At 38.8% G+C, this 20,335-nt stretch overlaps 1 protein-coding gene across 4 annotated transcripts; it reads left to right on the plus strand.

Moving 5' to 3' along the window:
- The first annotated feature begins 83 nt into the window (after positions 1-83).
- Positions 84-19,673, plus strand: lyn (LYN proto-oncogene, Src family tyrosine kinase). 4 transcript variants are annotated; one of them, XM_061043969.1, is made up of 13 exons: positions 84-271; positions 5,295-5,422; positions 5,585-5,627; positions 6,807-6,909; positions 7,368-7,466; positions 7,574-7,677; positions 8,395-8,544; positions 8,871-9,023; positions 12,438-12,620; positions 12,723-12,799; positions 14,224-14,377; positions 16,121-16,252; positions 18,417-19,673. In XM_061043969.1, exons 2-13 carry the CDS (start codon positions 5,300-5,302, stop codon positions 18,617-18,619), a joined length of 1,524 nt encoding a protein of 507 aa, XP_060899952.1. In that variant the 5' UTR covers positions 84-271; positions 5,295-5,299; the 3' UTR covers positions 18,620-19,673. The 4 variants fall into 4 exon arrangements, with proteins under 4 accessions (XP_060899952.1, XP_060899953.1, XP_060899950.1 ...); XM_061043970.1 differs by having other exon boundaries at positions 5,295-5,359; XM_061043967.1 differs by lacking the exon at positions 84-271 and adding an exon at positions 3,334-3,526.
- Positions 19,674-20,335: the final 662 nt, after the last annotated feature.

Below are 20,335 nucleotides of genomic sequence, written 5' to 3' on the forward strand. Positions count from 1 at the left end.
GTGTTGCTGACTATGCAAATAATCATTAAACAATAGTACCAGGAAGTTTCAGTAAGAACGAAAATCCCCGGCTGGTATCTCTTAAGTTCCTCATTCTTTGTGGCAGAGTGTGACAGTACATTGTCGACCGGCTGACCCACTTGTCAGAGAAGAACACCTGCAGATTGTCAGTGGACTTGTCTGTTATCAGCCAGATGAGAAACAGAAGAAATCTGAGGACTAAAAACAGTGGATGAACTTTTTCACCAACTTGGAAAACACAGCGAGAGAGGTGAGCACAAATACACGCGAGGTGAGAATGACAGCGTTCAGAGCTGTGCGTCATGTTATTGTGCCCTAACAGAGCGTGTTCATTCTCAAACACACACACACACACACAGAGGAAGAAACAGATGTGCAAATAAAAATTAATTTGGTGTACAAAGTCAAAGGTTGGAAAATATTGGCTTACATGTTATTTAATTATTTGTATTCTTTGTCATTAAAAAAGTGACTTTTAATGTTTGTTTAAATTATTTCAGTTATTATAACATTATTCTTCCAGCTGTTTCATAAAAAAACTGGTTTATTGAACTTCAAGTTCCATTTTGATCGCTTTTACAAACACTCCCAAAAACAAAATTGTCAAAGATTGTTGTAAATTAACAGATTATTTTAATTTAGCATGTTGTAAAAACAGCACTAGCATGAGATCAAGGAGACAATGTAGTGTGTAATTTATTTGTTGCATCAAACTCTGCAGTAGATTTGAGTTTTCTTTCATGTATTTCATCACCTTTAATGTCTTCACCACTCCGGTCTTTTTGGCTCTGTGCATTGGTAAAAGAGGAAGTTAGTATCTTGGTCATCAAGTGTGTGTGTGTGTGTGTGTGTGTGTGTGTGTGTGTGTGTGTTTGTGTGTGCTCCTAATCTGTTCAGACCCTTGGTTTCCTGCTGTTTGCTGACTGTCGAGTTAAATATACACCAGAAGCACTGAAGCAGTGAAGCAGTGAAGCACGTAGCCTGAAAACAAACTGCCAAACTGTTGCTCTACTCTAAATCATCTTTACACACACACAAATATCATGGATGGTAAACACATGTAGACTTAGCTTTGTGGGGTTTTTCTTACTCATAAATCAAGAACACACTCTATTTTTTAAACGTGACCTTTTTGGTTGCTTTAACTGTTTCTTCCCACTAACTCTTATAGTCTTATAGACCAAATAGACTTTCACACACACACATTTTGTGGTAGATATATGCGGGTTAAAGCAAAGCTGTAGGAAGCTTTAATCAGAGATTTTAAAGCTTTTATTGAAAATGCAGGTAGCCTTTTTTTAGCCATATTAGCAATAACAATGTTTGGTCTGTCAAGTTGACACAGAATGAGTGACAGACAATGACGCTGTCTTTCACGTCAGTGTCCTCCTGTGGAATATTTCCTAACTGCTGTTGTCTGGATTAAACACATTTATACCTGCATCAGTGTTTCCTGTAGACAGAGACCGTCATTTTCTCAGCCCATCAGGCAGATGGCTGTCCACCAATTACTCTGCTTCTGCTGAAGGTTTCTTCCTCATTAAAGGAAGCGATTCTTTGCCACTGTAGCTGAGTTCTTGGTCTTGGCTGAGTCATGTTGGGTCTCTGTAGATATCATAACAAGGACTACGGTCGAGACGTGCTCTATATGTTAAGTGTCCTAAGATAACGTTTTGTTATGATTTATTGATTGATATGACTCAGGGTTATATTAAAAAAGCGGCAAAGTAAATAATATCCCTGTTAACCCTGTTCTTATTTGGTGTTCAAATTGCTTTCTTTAATTCTTTATTCTGTTCCCCGTACTGTATCTGCCACAAATGCAGAAGCTACACTTCCAAAATAAAAATAAAACTTTCCTTGGAGGGCAACCGTTTATTGTTTTACAGTTGATAATAAGTAGTTGGTTGTTTCTTTTCATTTGTCATTTATCTTGACAACTGTGTCATAACTGGCTTAAAGGCCATGACAAATATGGGAAGGACACAAGTTTACTGCAAAAAATAATTTATTGCAAGAAAGTAAAAAAACTAAAATGATAACATCAAACATGGAGTGTGTCCGTCAGTAACGTCAGTAGTGTGAATGTGGATGTGTGGCATAATGAAGTGTTTGATGTTGTGAAGCAAACCAGAACAAAGACTGAAATGTGTAAACGATGGTTGGGCCGAGTCCAGGTCGAACAAGAAAGAGAGAGAGAGAGTCACAGAAACACTGGGCTTTTAGGCCCAGGTGCTCTCAATCTGGCTAACTGGTTCCTCTCTAGGAACAATGGAGACTGAAGATTAGTAGAAACATGACTATTAAAGGTAGTGTAGAGACCGTCACAATTACTGTAGCATGCCACTTACTCTGTTCACTTTTTACTTTTTAAGAGCACGTAAAGGTGCCGAGTGTGTTCCTCTTGTCTCTCTGTGGTTGAATCTCTTTCTTTAGTTTCCTTTAACACGTCAGTAACAGTGTTTTTTTTTCTTATTATAAAAAACAGGTGCTGATTTACAATGAATCATTGCCTTCTTTTTTTTTTACCGAAGCAGTTGATCAAACATTGTCTTATTTCAGAATGATTATCACCGTGGTTTTATGTGATCTTTTTGGTCATGATTTATTTCTAAACCGTTGTGTTTATGTGTGTGTTGACTCTGCTTTTATTTATTTTTTCTACGGTGGCCAGTAGGGGTCACACGCTCGGCAACTTGTTGAAACGACGCACATTTAGAGAAACGCACAGCATATTCAGGAACGCTGCACATTTAGAAGCAAATGTAAACTCCTGAAACATATGCAACGGCTGAAACGCACTGCAAAGACCCAAACGCGCTGCAAAAAAGGCAAAACAACTGCAATAACATCAAACACACTGCAAGTCCGGAAAGAAACAAGTCAAAAACACAAATACTCAGAAAACAACTGCAAGTACAGAAAGTTTAGCCTTCATTAAGGAAGTGCTCCAGGCCTGCGGGGGCGCTCTGTGGGACTGTTTATTTACGGGAGAGAGTAACGACGGCCAACCACCACGTTCTGCGCACACGAGTCTGTAATCATCATTCCAAAAAGGGGAAACCGGGAGAGGACGAGGAAGGACACGGATAAATAAACCGTTGTTGTGATACGAGAAGACAATTTTCTCACCGCTGTCGCTCAACATTCATAATATAGGTACTTCTAATGGAGAATAATATCTGATAAAAAGTAGAAAATGTCACTGGCGTTGTCAGCCCTTGGTGTTTTATTAGTGGAACAAGAATAGAAGAGGCACTTCCGTTTTTCTTCTCGTGCACTGGCTCTCCTGTTTCATGTAGCTGAACAGCCAATCAGAGAGACTCCTACCCCCAACCGCCCAGACTCATGCTGATTCAACAAGTGGCGACGACTGCTCACCGACGGCCGACAGTCTTGGTGTGTCAGGGCCGTAAGCCCTTCCAGAGAGGGGTGGGGTCAGACACAACTCATTTGCATTTAATGGACGTACTTCAGTTGTCTGATCATTCATATGGAGTGAGAGGTGAATGAACTTATTTTGTTCTGGTAGCATTGTTGGATAGTGGATACAAATTGCGTCTGCTATCGTTTAGCGCTATCCTAGCATTTTGTAACAAGGCAGCACATTTTTATAGAACACCTTGTCGGCTACTTTAAAAATAAAGTTAATGCCAGAGATAGAACCACAAAATAAGTTTTGTGTATGACTGTCATTGCTGAAATGTCTGCATAAATGTTTTTTAAAGATTTTAATAAGATGCATCAGGATGTGTGCTAGACGTTGATTTTTCTTTCTTTGGTTGCTGCACTGCAAACAGACAATGCAAAACCACACATCACAAATCAACTGTTGAGGTTTAAAAGATTCTGTCAATCATTTGGTTGTGTTTATGTCTGTGCGTGTTTGCATGCAAATGGCAGTGTGTCAGTGGTTGCTGTCACTGGTGTACCACGTGAAAATGCTTTTTTTAGCCACAGGGTTTTTATTGTATTTTGCAGTACTAAGAATCAAAAATCAGCTTTATTGGCTTGGTATGCTCACACACACAAGGCATTTGACTTTGTTTAACTATGTTCTCTATATACATAAGTATAACAACATTTATCAACAATAAACACAAAATAAGCAAAGACTAATCTATGTGCAAGACTAAATGAGAAATGGGTTGAGTCTGGATACAGAGAAAAAAAACACTTGAAGAAATGACTGAGCAAATGTAGTTTTATGTTTTAGTACTCTACAGTTTCCACCTGATGTAGACCTTGTTATGATTACCCTGTTTGGTTTGCTTACTAGCTGACAAATTGTTTCTGGACCAAGGTTGTTTACATGTTTCAAAATCAGATTTAAAAAATAAAAGTTTACGAAACTGTCAAAACTCAGTATATTGTATTTCTTTAGAATGAGGAAATGGTGCCATCTGAATGATTTCTGATCCATTATTTTCGGTGCCTGTTTATATAATGAACCGATAGGTGTAATTGTGGTTTGGATAGCCTGGCCCCAAACAGTTATACAGTATGCATAAACTGCTGTGCTGCTTTTAGTGGTATATATTGTCTTGTTTAAATTTGTTTTGGCAGTTTTGCATAACTTTTTTACTTGTTTGTGAAACTTCAACTGATAATCTAAAATAATGCGTAAAAATTTGAACTTATGTACCTTGTGTATCTCTTTCTCATCAATGTCTGTTCTAAAATTATCATTTGCTTATCTTTTTATTGAGAAACCCATTGAGACTGTTTTATCATAGTTTAAGGTGAGATGACTATTTCAAAAGTAACTTTGACACCAGACATTTCTTTTGAGAGGATCTCTGCTGCCATCTTAGTGCAGGGGTCTTTACCACGTATATAACTGTGTCGTCTGCATACATTCAACAGTTGACTCTTTTGCAGCTGTCTGGTAAATCATTTATAAATAAACTAAAAAGTAAGGGCCCTAAAATGTAACCTTGTGGAATTCCCAACAGATGACTGAGTGGAATTTATTCTTACTCTCTGCATTACTGACGGTTTCTTCCATATTTTGATTTGTATGTCCAAAAATGTGCAAACTACACCCGCTGTTTCTTCTTTCTGACTGATATGTTCATTTATTCTATTTTAAAAAGGTGTTGATAAAAAGGGAAAATAAGACCTTCCCAGTGGTTAGATTTTGTGTTATTTTTAAGTAATGCATCACAGGTGTGTTTCTTGCCAAATATATAGGTGTTGTTTGTCTTAGCAGCTGTGAATGTTAAATGTGTTGCAGTCCAGTTCACTCTTCTTCTTCTCACTTCCTCATGCAGACAGGATGGGCTGTATGAAGTCCACGCTGAGCGGAGGCTTGGAGGGAAAGACCAGCCAGCAGACTGTACGTACTGAGCAAACGCATTATGTCAGAGACCCCACCTCATCCATTACAAAAAACATCATAGTAAGTCTTGAGACGTGCAGCTGAGCAAAACAAGCTTCAAGTTTTTGACAGAGACACTGATTTCAGCTCTGAGCTAGATGGATAGATACTGATTGATAACTGTGTTATCATTTGACACCGACATTGTTTCTGACTTTATAAATTGTTGATCTATCTTTGCAGAATAACTCGCTGTTACCTGGTCAGGTGTTCCAAAAGATGGAAGGTATGGCAGACATTATTTTGTACCAAAGCCCTGATTTTCTTTGATTTGAAAAGTGTGAAGCCAAAAGTCATGTTGTCTTATAGCCTTTCTCTTCAGAAAATGCTAGGAAAGGGAGAGAAGCTAAGAAAGTGGTGATAAAAAGAAAAATAAGCCTAAGCCATTTTAATATGATATATAGATCTTATGGGGTTTCCTTGCCTTTTGGAGCCAGTCTGAAGTAAACACTTGAGAATCTACCGTTTTTTGGCCTCATTTCTCAACACAAGAGGCTGCTGCTAGCTTAGGATCCACCTAGCCTTGCTAGTGACCTAGCTTAAACACAGAAAGCTTAGCATTAGCCAATAGTTATGGCCTGCTGGTTTGCAATAAGCTAGTCCAGATGATTGACTGTGACCTCAATATTTGGAATCACTAATAAAAACATTGTTATATTAAACTTCACATCAGTTTTCAGTTAAAACTCATGATCACTTTAAAAACAAATCAGTCATGTACTCCTTAATACCTCCAATTCTGGTCCTTGGGGTCTGGCTCATCCTGTAATTTGAATTAGCTAATTACATGTGGGTCTGTTATTTCTTATGCGACAACTGTGTCCAATTGTCTGTGAGGTTTTTTTTTTGCGTGCTGGTAGACTGTCCTTTGACCTGTAATTATAAATTTGTTTTATGTTTTTGTTAGTACCTGCCTGAGAAGGATGAAATTTAGCTTTTGTGCTAATTCCGGCATATGCCATTTGCTGACATGCTTATTAATGTGCACTGTCCTAATAAAAAGGAATAAAAAGAAAATTGACAGAAAAAAATATATTTATTACCAACACAACTGATTGTTTTTAGTATTTGGACTATAAACTGAGTGAGACTCTTACTATTCCAGATAGACTCGTGAGCCAATAAGAACATAGCAGCAAAAACTAGCCCCTAATGCCATCCTCAGTAACATTTTTTTGTATTAACTTGTTATAAATGGTTCTACCCTGGTTGATTCCTTATGTAGTCTCCATTTGTTTGTTTGTCATCATCTCTTCAGCCCTTTTGGGATGGTTTTTTTTTAGTGACATGAGTAATCCATGTCCTGCACTTGAGATAGAACTGGGGAATCAAAGACAAGCTGTGGGTCTTTTCATTCCTTTGAGCTGTGCTTAAAATGTTATTACCCTTTTCTGTTTCCTTTCAGAGCAAAGTGTCGGTAAAATAATGATCACCCTATACCCGTATGAAGCCATGCATCCAGACGACTTGGGATTCAAGAAGGGGGAAATGGTGAAAGTCTTAGAGGAGTGAGTCTCTGATACTGATGCTGGACTGATTACATCATATGAGGCCAAGATCAATGCTTACACAAGGTCCAAAACTGAGGCCTGTTTAATCTACACACCATGAGGATTGATTGAACCTTCATCAATCTTGATAGTCCATCCATCATTACTGACCCTTGCATCACCAAAAGTGTTCAGAGGACATACTTTACATTCTAGTGTTCAACCAAACGTTTCAAATGCTGCTGCAAAGATGAAGAAGTACTATGTTTGAACAAGCTGTAGATTGGATATGTGATGTGTTAATGCATATATGAAGTTTGATTCTACTTAAAATCTATTGAAGATGGTACTTAATGGATAAAACAGGGTTCAAGAGGGTTGTCCAGTTCTTCATGACAACTAGACTTAGGTACTTAGGTACTACTTAGGCAAAGAAAAACAATAATTGTGCTCAAATATGTTGAAATGTTCTGCAGACATGGGGAGTGGTGGAAAGCAAAGTCGTTGACAACCAAGAAAGAAGGTTTCATCCCATCCAACTATGTTGCCGAAGTGAACACCATCGAAACAGAGGCGTAAGCAGCTGCTCATAGATAACTGGCACTTAATGTGCATGGACTGATGGACTCATGAGGAAGAGTATGATCATCCTGTACATGAGCAGATTTCTCTGTGTTTGCAGGTGGTTTTTCAAGGACATCACCAGAAAGGATGCAGAGAGGCAGTTGTTGGCACCAGCAAACAAGCCCGGCTCTTATCTTATCAGGGAAAGTGAAACATCAAAAGGTATGGAAATTAAAAACAGACATGAGAGACAAAGATACAGTGACATTCAGTACCCATTTTCATTGTATGGAGTTCAGACTGCTCCATTTCAAATCAACACTTAATGGTGGCCGATAAGTGCAAAGGTTCTGCAACGGCAGAATTGACTTACACGAAGGAAAAAGTGCATTAATGTAATGCAGATTAAAAAGCACACACGTAAATCCAAAACAAATGCGGAGGCTGAAAATGACACAGGTCTGAGAACAGGGGATGTGTAAGCCTTGCCGTTAGTGCTGGCTCCAGGCATCCCAGGGTTACCCCAACAAAACCTGCTTAACTCTCTCGTCCCGAGTGTGAGGGTCCAGGCTGGACTCGCTTTGCATCTCATAGTTCCAGTTATTTTAACGTTACTCTCTAGTTTGTCAAACTAAGACATTTTCTCATCCAAACAATAAATCCACTTCTTCGTCTTCATCACCCACTCTTGTTTGTTATAAGTTGTAACATTGACCCGCCCCCCCTCCCCCATACAGTCCTGGAGCCCATTTACAGGTTTTTTAGATGGATGCGTGTCATTAATGTTATTCCAGTGCGTTTCAGTAGTTGCATGTGCTTTTTAATTCTCAGAATTTCTGAATATGCTGCATGCTTTTCTTAATGTAAGTCTTAGTGTGAGCCTTTGCACTTGTCAGCCACCGTATCACTCACTCTCTTAATACCTGATTTCTCCCAAAGGAAGCTACTCTTTGTCCATCAGAGACATGGACACCTCGGGGACAGATTCAGTCAAACACTATAAGATCAGGATGTTGGATAATGGCGGATACTACATCTCTCCTAAAGTGTCTTTCCTCAACATCGGCGCTATGATCAAACACTACCACAGTGGGTACAGCTTCTGAAGTGACACATTTACCATCCTTATTACAGAAATGTCACCTAACCCCCCGGATATATTCAGACTAATTCAAGTATTGTACAATGAGATCATTAACTACATATCTAATGTTTATTCTAATAATTTGAGTGCTTGAAAAGGCATCCAATGGATATTTTGTTTACATCTTGTTTAAGGATGCCCCTAGTTCTAATGTTGATGTGTATCCCTAGTTCTAATGTAGATGTGTATCCCTAGTTCTAATGTTGATGTGTATCCCTAGTTCTAATGTAGATGTGTATCCCTAGTTCTAATGTTGATGTGTATCTTCCAGGTAAATCAGATGGCCTGTGTCGTAAACTGGATCGTCCGTGTGTGAAACCCAAAGTTCAGAAGCCGTGGGATAACGATGCCTGGGAGATCTCCAAAGAGTCCATCACGATGGTGAAGAAACTCGGAGCAGGACAGTTTGGAGAAGTTTGGATGGGTGAGTACAAAGTAAACTGGGCTTGGCTTAGTTTAGTTATCGTATCGGTTGTCTGTGGTGGCCAAAAGTGGTAATTGTGATGTGATTGTGCACCCGTTTTTAACAAAACTCTAAAGCCGTTTTCACATATGCGCTCCGGATAATATCTAGATATTTACAGGAGGACTTCTCCGAAGATTCTCCCAAACTAGCCGTTCACATATGCTCCTCACAGCGGGGGACTATCCCTGTCAGAGGGGAGGGGGCTCGGGGGATTTCTCGACGTAAGACAAGTTTTGGCACAGTAGCACAAACGCGACCGTAAATAAACAACGCGGAAGTAGCGGCCGTAGCAACAGAGTCAGCTACACGACGTTATAATGAGAATATTTTCCTTTATATGAATGCTATGTGTAATCCAATGGAATGACAACATCCACAAAAGAGAGGAGAACAACATACTGATGAACAGAAAACATAATGCAGCCGTTTAATTACGTGCACGGAGAGCGTAGTGGTCGTGTGCAGACACTTTAGGCAGTCACTGTATATAAACGTCACTCGGGTCCCATTGGCTGAAATGGAAACCTCCGGAGTATATGCTGCCGCATTCAGACATCAGCTCACTCTGATATTCTGCGGATAAAATACTAGGGGTCTGGCCAGAGAAACTCCGGGTAAAGTCTGCGCGAAAAATGCGGTTTTTCAGGAGATTTCCATATGTGTGAAAAGGGTTTAACTGATGGTTTTGAAATTCTGTCTTCATTAAAAAAAAGTCTCCTGGTTTCTTCTGGATTTGCACTACTTTTAGAAGTAACAACAACCTTTTTTTCAATGTTTTGCCCATAGTGACTCTTCCTTACTTCAATCAGGGTGGCATGAATTATTCAGATCGTACAAAAGGGACCTAATAGACAGTATTTTATTTCTTATCTTAAGGATGTCAACCTAAAAAAACAGCAAATCAAACGACAGCTAATACATAAAAAAAACATAACCTTACCAGATTATGATACAAATACATCCGGAAGATGTGAAGATACGATTAATGGCACAACCAGCTTTATGTTGAACGTTTTTTTTTATGTACTTTTGACATGATTAGAGGTTTACACACCACGACACTAATATGACCTCAATTAATTTATTACAGCACCTTTAAATATTCCTATAAGTTCTCTTTGACGTTGGTGACAGCCAGTTTATCTCGTTCACTTTTACAGGTCAGACGATTTCTAAATCCTTTTTCTCATTTATTGTAAATAAACTGCAGAGCTGCAGAAGTGAAGAGTGCGGGGAAGTTCCATTTCCCCCTAATTAAAACAAAAATGACTTCCTTCTTTTGTTACCTTTTAGGTGTAGAGCATATTTGTATGCACTGACTACTGTCTCTGGAAATAGGCTGTGCTCAAAACAGCTCCCATTACTGGCTCTGGATGTTCAAATTCCTGTCTGTATGAGGGTTATCAGTTTTTATCATCTATGTAGGAAACATTTGAGTCTGAAGAGATTTGCATCACTGTTTGGGAGTGGAGATGGGTGATGACACACATCAGAGAGGGCTGTGCAAAGTGGGAAACATGGTTTTATTGCACAGCTTTATGGGTTAATCTTACCGTTGTCTGATACCAACCATGATAAATGACTTTGTCACATTTATTATTTGTGTCTCCTGTTAAACAACCTTATTACAAAATGTTAGAAAACATTGCTGTTGCACATCTTTAAAAAAAAAAAGAGGGAAGTTGTCGGGCCTCAGAGCAATAGATGCATGTTCTGTGGTTGGGGCTACTTCAGAGGAGGAGTAATGATGGGGAAGACGAGCTCCAGGTTTCCAGTATGACGAGAGTACACAATGGTGAAACTCTGTTTTATTGGTTCAGTAATAATATTACATAAGCAGTCAGTTTCATAGTGCAGCCAGCAGTTCAAACCCAAACTGTACCAGTTTCTTTTTCCTTTTTTATCCTGTATCTCTGTCTGTAAAATGTTCCATACTACAACACATTTGTGTTGCTTGGTTCATATGCAGTTCAGTTTACCCACAAAGCTGCAATATAGTTCATTATTCATCATTCATGTGAGCGCCGAGGTCTTTCCCTCTTTAGCAATAGAGTCTGCTAATTTGAACAAATGAACAACGTTAACCACTATATAGGCTAAAGTCTGACAAAAAGCTCAGAAAAGGGCTGATGTGTTGAGTGAAGACCATCACAACAGAAATCTGAGGCAATACAAGGCTCAACATCAACAGGGCTTTCACATCATTGGGTTACCTTTGTCTGGTTTCAAAGCTAAGGGTTAGATGATCCTCAGTGCTGATTAATTGCTAGCTTGATTTTGGGTAAAATAGTGTCTTAATGTCGTTTAATTAACCCGGATTCATGGGGTTGATGTTTGCTGGTTAATTGTTATCTTTTTGTTTGCTCAATACTTTATCAGCCAACATTAAAAATCTACCAAAATCATGTCCTTGCAGCAAAGCTAAGAAACAGCAGGCTGGCTAACTTGAGACTTTTTACTTCACAGCTAACGTTATTGCAAGAAGAAATACTACCCGAGTGGATATAGTTAGTTACTTTCTAAATGACATCATCAGCTAATGTAACCTATAATTGTAAATAATACTTTAAGCCAATGATAGTCTTAAGGATGACATGTAATAAAGTAAAGCTGTACAGCTAACATGAAGCCAGTCAGTGACATTGAGTCTCATGTACATCACGTTACCACTTCCTGCTGGTTTCTAGGATGTGTGCTGATGTAAGAACAAATCATATTGCAATTGTACTTTATAACCACCATGTCTGAAGGGAATTTCTAAAGTTTGAACAAATAACCCTGATCATGTGTTGATTATGAACTCAGACACTGTTTTTGAAAACATTAACCAGGCAGGACAGGTTTTAATTAAATCCACATTTACAGCTGATGACGTGATGACATAATGTTTGATCATGCAATATGTAGGATGCTGTGTTATTGAGCTTGACATACTGATATACTATACTAACCCTAAACCTCCTATACTGTACCTTTTAAATTTTCACCACTATCTTATTGACCTCTTTTTTGAAGTTCAATAGCAATCTTCTATATGTGTAATATTACAGGGTTACAGTTTACTTAACGTGTACAATGTAGCTCAGGCAGAAATGTTGTTATAGCATCGCTTAAGGTTCAACTGAACTAAACTCAGTTTACATCCCCATTGTTATTGTTTTGTGAGTTATAAGGGAAGTTTGATTTTATTTAACCTTTCTTTTACCCGGAATTTAACCCACTGAGATCCAGATGTCTTTCACAAGGTTTACCAAGAGGACAGTCAAACACGTCATAAATAAGCCTCATGTCCAAACTATGGCTAACACTTTCATGAAAATAAAAAATACCCCTTTCTCAAAAAGTCTCTGTCTTGCTTCTCTTCATGAACAGCATTCTACAAGAACAACACCACAGTGGCAGTGAAGACGCTGAAGCCAGGCACCATGACGGTTGAAGCCTTCATGGAGGAAGCCAACGTCATGAAGATGCTGCAGCACAACAGGCTAGTGCGGCTCTACGCTGTGATCACCAAAACACCCCCCATCTATATCATCACTGAATACATGGCCAATGGTATTTACAGTGACCTTAGACTTCATCTTTAAAAGAGAGCTTAGCAGGATGTACAAAAACAAAAACTAACATGTCATGTGACTTTTTCTGTCTTGTATTTAGGGAGCCTGTTAGACTTCTTAAAGAGTGACGCAGGAGGCAAAGTGCAACTACCAAAGCTCATCGACTTCTCAGCGCAGGTACCCCTCACACCGATGGAAATACGGAGCATTTTTAACTGCTCAAGGCCATTGTGGTTGTAAAAAAAAAAGAATAAATGCAAAGTTTCCATTGCTGAACTGAAAGTAGGAACTACAACCAAAAGTACAAATTTGAAAGCTCACTTTTAAAACCCAACTTCTGTTTTTGTTCTTTTAATTTCCAACCATTTTACAACGTCATGTTGTTTTCATTCTGAGAGAAGTAGAGAGGAAGGCTTTCCAGTTAATCTTTATTATTTCTTTCTCAGTCTGTGCTGCATGTCGCCAGTCAAGTAGTTTAATTCAGCTGATATGAAGGAATGTGCTTAATATTACATTGGCAATGAATGAATACGTACTTAGATTTAAATGCAGCTGCTCTGGCTGTTTTATGTCTGGTTACAATTACAAAATTATTTACAGCAAGGAAGAACAGTCTCAGTAAAATCGAGCATTCATGTGTTTGCTTTAATTCATTAAAATTTAATTTTGATGTAAAGCTAAATCCTTAAGTAAATAAAAACATATAGAAAGTCAAACAAAGTCGAATACAAACAAAGCCAATCCAAATGGAAAGAAGAGATATCCACCAGGGACAGATTATTATAACACCAGCACATTAGCCACTTTAATCAGCGACTTGCTGTGTCAGCACTAGTTTAAGAGTGAAGGTCAGAGTTAAGAAAATTGATGAAATAAATAAACAGAAAATGTCTTTACTGTCACTTTATTATGAGCGGACAACGTGTTTTGCCTGTAGCTTCCTCAGGTTCACCCAGCATCATCAGGGTCATCAGGAAACACATTGCACACAACATTTAAATAGTTGAGGTATGAAATTGAGAGAAAGGTGAAAAAACATGTGAAAAATACATAAAGACAACCAATCAAATACATCCACTTATATATCAGCCAATAAGGCACCTGCAAAGGTACGCTGGTTAGGTTTGTTGGGTGGGAACAGCTACAGTTTATACATTTATAGTGATCAATTAAGGTCTGAGATTAATGCATTAATCAAAATAAAAGCAGATTTCTATTCAAACAGGAAGTAAACTACCCCTCAGCATGAGACAGAAATTCATATAAAAGCCAAAAAAAACATTTTTTTAAATGCTAAATAATGGAATTCAGACAGGTGGTCAAAATGTGATTAATCTAGATTAACTATTGAAATTCAGGGATTAATCATGATTTAAACATTTCATCATTTGACAGCCCTAGTTTAAATAGATCGTTTGCATAATTTCCTCTACCATTCACAGCCTTGAGATGCTTTGAACACATGTGTGAATGACTTTGCATATCATATCATGTCTGTGTTTTTACCATGTGTTTTGTTGTTCTTTTCAGCTTATCTGTTTAAACCAATAGTTGCGTATTCATTGACTTTCTTTGCGTTACATTTCCCTGTGTCGCTGCAGATAGCAGAGGGCATGGCGTACATAGAGAAGAAGAACTACATCCACAGAGACCTGAGAGCGGCGAACGTCCTGGTGTCAGAGAGTCTGCTCTGTAAAATAGCTGACTTTGGACTTGCAAGAGTCATAGAGGATGACGAATACTCGGCCAGAGAGGGTAAACTTTGTGTGTCTTTGTTAAAAAATAACTGACTGTGTGACTCCATTGTTGCCTGAGGTGAGAGGTTATTTCCCATCACAAAGGAGCTGACTCCGTTACTGGATACTTGTGACATGGCATTATGAAATCCCCCTCAGAGAGCTAGACTCAGAATTAAACATGTAATGTGGCAGGAGATCACTTTATTGTCTGAGAATCCAGACTGTTGGTTTCACACATTGTTGTACGTTTTTTGATTCATGTGAACCAGTACCACAAAGACCAAAGACCAATGAATGTGAAGGCCTTAAACCACAGGCAGGGTCTAAAATCAGGAAGTGAGACAAGACCTCTAATCGTCATTCTCTCTGGTGTTTTTTTAGGAAAGAGTTTTTTTGCTGCTTAGACAGATATTGAAACGCAACCAGATTTGTGAGTAGATCTCCTGTTTTACGTACAATTATATCGTATAGATGCAGAACCTGCAGATAACTGCCACTTGCATCCAACCCCAACTCTCTCTCTCTCTCAGCTTATCTCTCTCTCTCTTTTTTAGATATTTTTACAAGTACAGTACTATAACCTCCGTACATGGGTTGCGACATAACCGCTAGGCTATCTAGCGCCCCAATAGTTGCTGTTGGTCTACAAAATCTCCGACCCATACTGCCATAAGGTCAGGATGGAAAGTACCAATCAAATGCCTCGCTGTGCGTGCTCTACCATAGCAGTGCACCAGCGACACTGGAAGAACTTCTGTCTTTTATGGTGGCAAAGTGGTCAATATGACATGGTTAGTGTGTGGAGTGACTAGCTGAATGTGCTAAACTCCAGCAGCATGTAGTTTGTCCTTCTCAGGGACATGAATGACAGGATGAGTTCACAGCCATAGTTTCTAGTTTCTAGTTTCCTCGTTTTAAATGGAGAAATTGGGAATATTAGACACCTTTACTATATTTGATTAGAATTACAACCACAGTCTGAGAACTGCACTCTGGGAGAAACTGCCACTGAATCAGGGCAGTGATGGAGTTCTCTTTACGGTGCCATGTGAATATTTCTAAATTGTGTTTATTTCTAATGTGATTTTAAGCTTGTATGAAGTATAGTAGGCTGTGTTAAAATGTGGTCACCTATAGAAAGTAGTCCCTGACAGGGGGGTTTAAGATATCATCCCATCACTCCTCAAGTTCTTACATGTAAAATAAAACTGTGAGAAGTGCAGAGGTCAGAACCTTGACGCCAAACACAAACTATGTTCAGCTGCTATAACTATTTTAAATAGATACAAACATGAGTTGTCTGACTGACTGAAGTCACGTTAGTGCCAGGTGAGCATAGCCATCCTCGGAGCTGTCCATCTGTGATAAGATCACCCAGGAACATGTTGTGACCAGGTCTAAGCAGGGCCCATAATGCAGTGCAGTACACAGAGAGACAGTCTAAGACTTGTGGGAGAGGCTGCATTTATTTTTGTGTCACTGGATGAAACCTGGTTGATCAGTGATGTGGAACCACAAGACAGTGAAACTAACTAAAGGAAAATTAAAAATAAATGTAGGTACACAAATAAAAAGCTTCCATTACATATGACACAGTGTCAGTGAGACCTGTGGGAGTGTGTGTTAGTACAGCCTGGGTTATTCAGTATGAGAAAAGAACTGACATTTACAGAATTTTGGAGTATCCTCATTGATATCTTTGTACAATTTAAGACAGACTTTTCATGTATGTGGATGTAACTGTGTGTGTCCTCCACAGGAGCAAAGTTCCCCATCAAGTGGACCGCTCCAGAGGCCATAAACTACGGCTCCTTCACCATCAAGTCGGACATGTGGTCCTTTGGAGTCCTGCTCTATGAGATCATAACATATGGGAAAATCCCTTACCCAGGTAAACGAAAAACTAACAACATTAAGACCAACGCATAGTCCGTTAGTTATCAGTTGTTAGCAGTTGGCCTGACTATCTGATGGACATAAAGATTATCTTGCCAGAGTGATTTTAACCTCCCCGATCTGCTCGGAAGTCGATCGGGGCCGCCCCAATTTAAAATCGTAAACTTTAAACGTGTTCAAAATCAGAAATCCTGTGGTGTGGGGAGAACACCGAGGAACAATAGCCAATAAGGAAGCAAGCTGACTGAAGCAGGAAGCACAATAAACATTACCATGGCGACAACAAAAAACATGAAGCATAGAGTTAGATGGATGTCATACATTCAGGACCAACTTGTTGATTTGTGGCAACAACACAAGTGTTAAATACAACGTGTCCTGTAAAACAAACCACAATCCAACTGACAAGGAACATGTTAGACCAAAATGTTTTGGACGTACTAGCTAGCAGCTAGCCACATTTAGCTTGACTATCATGTTTGTTTACTCTTAAGTCGAATTTTTTTAAGGTGGAGACTCTGGTTGTTTGTGAATGAATTGGTTAGTGTGTGGTGTGCTGAGTTGGTCGACTCGTTACTCACCACACTCTATAAGAACAAAACTGTTAATCTGTCATTATATGTGCGGGGTCTTTCACATTTTCAAAAACGTTTAAGATTTTAAAATCTTTTAATGTGTGCCAGGCCTAAAGTAATACGTAATGAAGGGTTTTGATTGAGTCAGGTGATGAATTCACATCTTTCATAGGACCTCGATCATGTCAGTTGATGATGTGCCTGAGTGGAAATTGTATTTTTTCCTAAACAAAAAAGGAAATGCCAAATGTCGAAAAAAGTTGCCTCAAATGAATCTGAGACATTTTGGGGGGGGGGGGGGGGGCCAAATTCTAAAAATTCAATAGGGCCTTTAAAGTGCACACACAATCATCAGGGCCAGCTTTGTTTTTATCATTAGGCGTTTTCGGACCGCGGGAACTTCCTCATATTTCTAGGAACAATTGGAACCCTCCTCTTTTTGTATTCTTTCCACATCGCAGGAACTATGAACTATTTTAGTTCCTAGAACCCCGTTAAGAGGGATACTTTTAAGCTCCTGCTTCAGAGTCGATACAGTGGCGGAGTGAATGCAGACAAAACAAAAGTTCCCATGGTGTGTAGTTTTCAGGGAACTCCCTAGTGGATATTTCCTCTTCAGAGTCTGTTTACTTGGAAAAACACCTAGTGTGTCTGAAATAGTTTCAGTTTTTGTTTCTTTGGTGCATTTTAATTTTCGCTGATTTACACCTATTTTATTGATTACTAACAATTTCTTGACTTTTTACATAAGTTTTTATTCATGATTTTATTTTTAAATTATATTTGAATTGACGTCATCCCTCTTTTTTTTCCCTGTCAATTTCTGTTCTTCTTTCTTGTCTTTGTGAAGCACTATGAGCTGTATGCTCGTATGTACGGTGCTGTTTAATTAAAGTTGAGTTGAGTTTACTAAGCAGTAAAACAGTCATTATGATACTGGGACCAGAGTGTTGTTATGTTGTGATTCTGATATTTACTGCCCTCTGCTGGCAGTTTATATTTTCTCAATTACATAACAAAATTAAAAGGGATTTAAAAATGACACATAACACCATTTGTTGCTATAGACGTGGCTTTAGCTCAGTGGTAGAGTGGGTCATCTCTCAGCCAGAAGGTCAGGGGTTCAATCCCCATCTCCTCCAGCCATATGTCAATGTGTCCTTAGGCAAGACACTCCAAGTTGATCTGGCTGCTTCATCAGCGGTATGCGAATGTGTATGAATGTGATTAGTTTATACTGATGGACACTTTACATAGCAGCCTCTGCCATCAGTGTGTGAATGGGTGTGAATGTGTAGGTGTGACCTGCAGTGTAAAAGCGCTTTGAGTAGTCAGAAGACTAGAAAAGCGCTTTACCATTTACCATTTATTGAAACAACACCTGCAATATCTATAACAGAGCCATTAACTTCAGCTTCTTTCTAGCATATTCCCTAATCACTGCTGCTGTGTGTCAGATGTCTACTGCCACAGTTTGCATGTACTCATTCATACGTGAGCTCAAGCAGAACTGTCCGTCAGTGTTGCCTCTCTCTTCATACTCCTTTATTAACACATCTGCACATGTGTCTGTGTTTTCCTCAGGTATGACTAAAGGAGAGGTGATGTCCTCGCTGCAGCACGGCTACAGGATGCCTCAGCCCAACGGCTGCCCTGCAGAGCTCTATGAGATCATGATGACGTGCTGGAGGAACAAACCTGAGGACAGACCCACGTTTGAGTACATGCAGAGTGTCCTGGAGGACTTCTACACCGCCACAGAGGGACAGTACCAGCAACAGCCTTAGAGAGGAACATGAGACTTTCCATATGTTTGGATCCACTTTAGAGGTTCTTTTCTTGTAAATATGCCTCACTCTAATGACTGTAAATATACTGAATATAATGCTTTTGTCCCTATGAGAATATACAACATGCAGCTTTCAGCATCTTGTGGGGTCTTAAACCATTATTTCTGTGTACACAATATTGTATTTAGTGCAACGAAATCTCACCTTTTAGCACATTTCTGAGCTCTATATAAAAGAAGTTTATATTCTCTGTTGGACTTTTTGACACTCGAGTGTTGATCCAATGGCGTTTATGAATTTGTAACGAAGAGATTGTTTTATAAGATTTTTAAAACCTTTGTGTACAGAGGGACTGAACAAAAAGCAGGCGGGATAAGATAAAGCAGCGTTCATTTATGATTGGTGTAAAAAATTAATAATGTAAAAATAAATACCTTGTGTCTATGAAAATAATTAGAGGTAAAAAATGGACTTGCTGCATACCTGACTAAATGACTTGGAGTAAATGGAATGACCTCGGTCCTAACTTGTTTCAAACTAACATATCTGCATTATGATGGTGTGTCATTTTAATGTTCTGATGAGACTCTAGTGCTTTCAAAGGTAGACTTTTTACAAGTCAGAAACTGAACTCCTCTGTCCACGTTCGACTGAAGCATTATATGTTGGGATGTCTCATAAAAACATTGTTATACGTGTCAATGGTTTAGAAGATTGTAGGAGAAATATCCATTTCACTTCCATCATGTCTTTATAACAATGTCTCTTTAGTGACTTTATAAAGCAGACGTTAAAGAAGAGATGTCTGTTAACTTACTGTTTTATTGACCACAGGAAGTCAATCACCTGTAAATTCACTTCACATTGAAGTGTTGTAGCTTTTACTTGTTCTTGTATTTTGTGTGTATATCACAGATAAAAGTGTAATCTGCCGTCTTTATCTTTTCATCATGTAAAATATGTTACCATCAAATCAAATATGTGGATTTTGACCTCCGTCATGTTCTTTGTATCGCTCTTTGTGTATTTGAATTAAAATAATGTAACATGATTATCATTTTATTTCTTTGTCGTTTGCTCATCAGTTCAGCTGTACACTTGATGCTATTTGAAGTAAGAGTTAAAAAACAGTTCATATTTGATTGATTTTACTTTTACAAGCAGAACTTGTTTCAAAGCCATAAAAATAAATCTCACAAGTGACTTCTAGAAATAATATATTATAAACATACAATATATAATCTTATTGATTTGATGCATTAAAACCATAGACTGTAAATATTAGTGGACGAAGTCTGAGTGACGTCAGCCATTTGTTCCTGCAGGGGGCTCTGGAGGCTCATCTGGCAGCAGCCGCCATGCTGGAAATCCTGTCTCAGCCCAACTGTCAACCTAACAACAGGATGAGAGCTGGAGCTGAGGCGGGTTTTAAGCCTTACATTAAGCGTTACATCACGCCCACCTGTCAATCATGTCAGCTATGCCAAACTATGGATAACACGTATTGTTCATAAAATGAAAACAGAGCTGTTTTTTTTTTTATTCACAGTGTGTACTGTGTGTGTCCATGATGACAATAACTAATCAGACCTATTTAGTTTGGTTTTTAAGAGGCTGTAAACATCTTTATTTATGCTGTAAAAACGGCTTTTTTGCCAGTTATGTGTATGTGACTTCCGGTGGTCCTGGAGCGCCAACCTCTAGTGGACACTC

This window comes from Labrus mixtus, chromosome 8 (genome assembly GCF_963584025.1).
Source record: "Labrus mixtus chromosome 8, fLabMix1.1, whole genome shotgun sequence".
Taxonomy (NCBI): domain Eukaryota; kingdom Metazoa; phylum Chordata; class Actinopteri; order Labriformes; family Labridae; genus Labrus; species Labrus mixtus.

Coding starts and splice junctions, on each gene's coding strand:
- lyn (XM_061043967.1), top strand. CDS start 3,370: ATGCTGATTCAACAAGTGGCGACGACTGCTCACCGACGGCCGACAGTC. Junction 3,527..5,294: donor TCATTCATATGGAGTGAGAG/GTGAATGAACTT, acceptor TTCCTCATGCAG/ACAGGATGGGCTGTATGAAG. Junction 5,423..5,584: donor CCATTACAAAAAACATCATA/GTAAGTCTTGAG, acceptor CTATCTTTGCAG/AATAACTCGCTGTTACCTGG.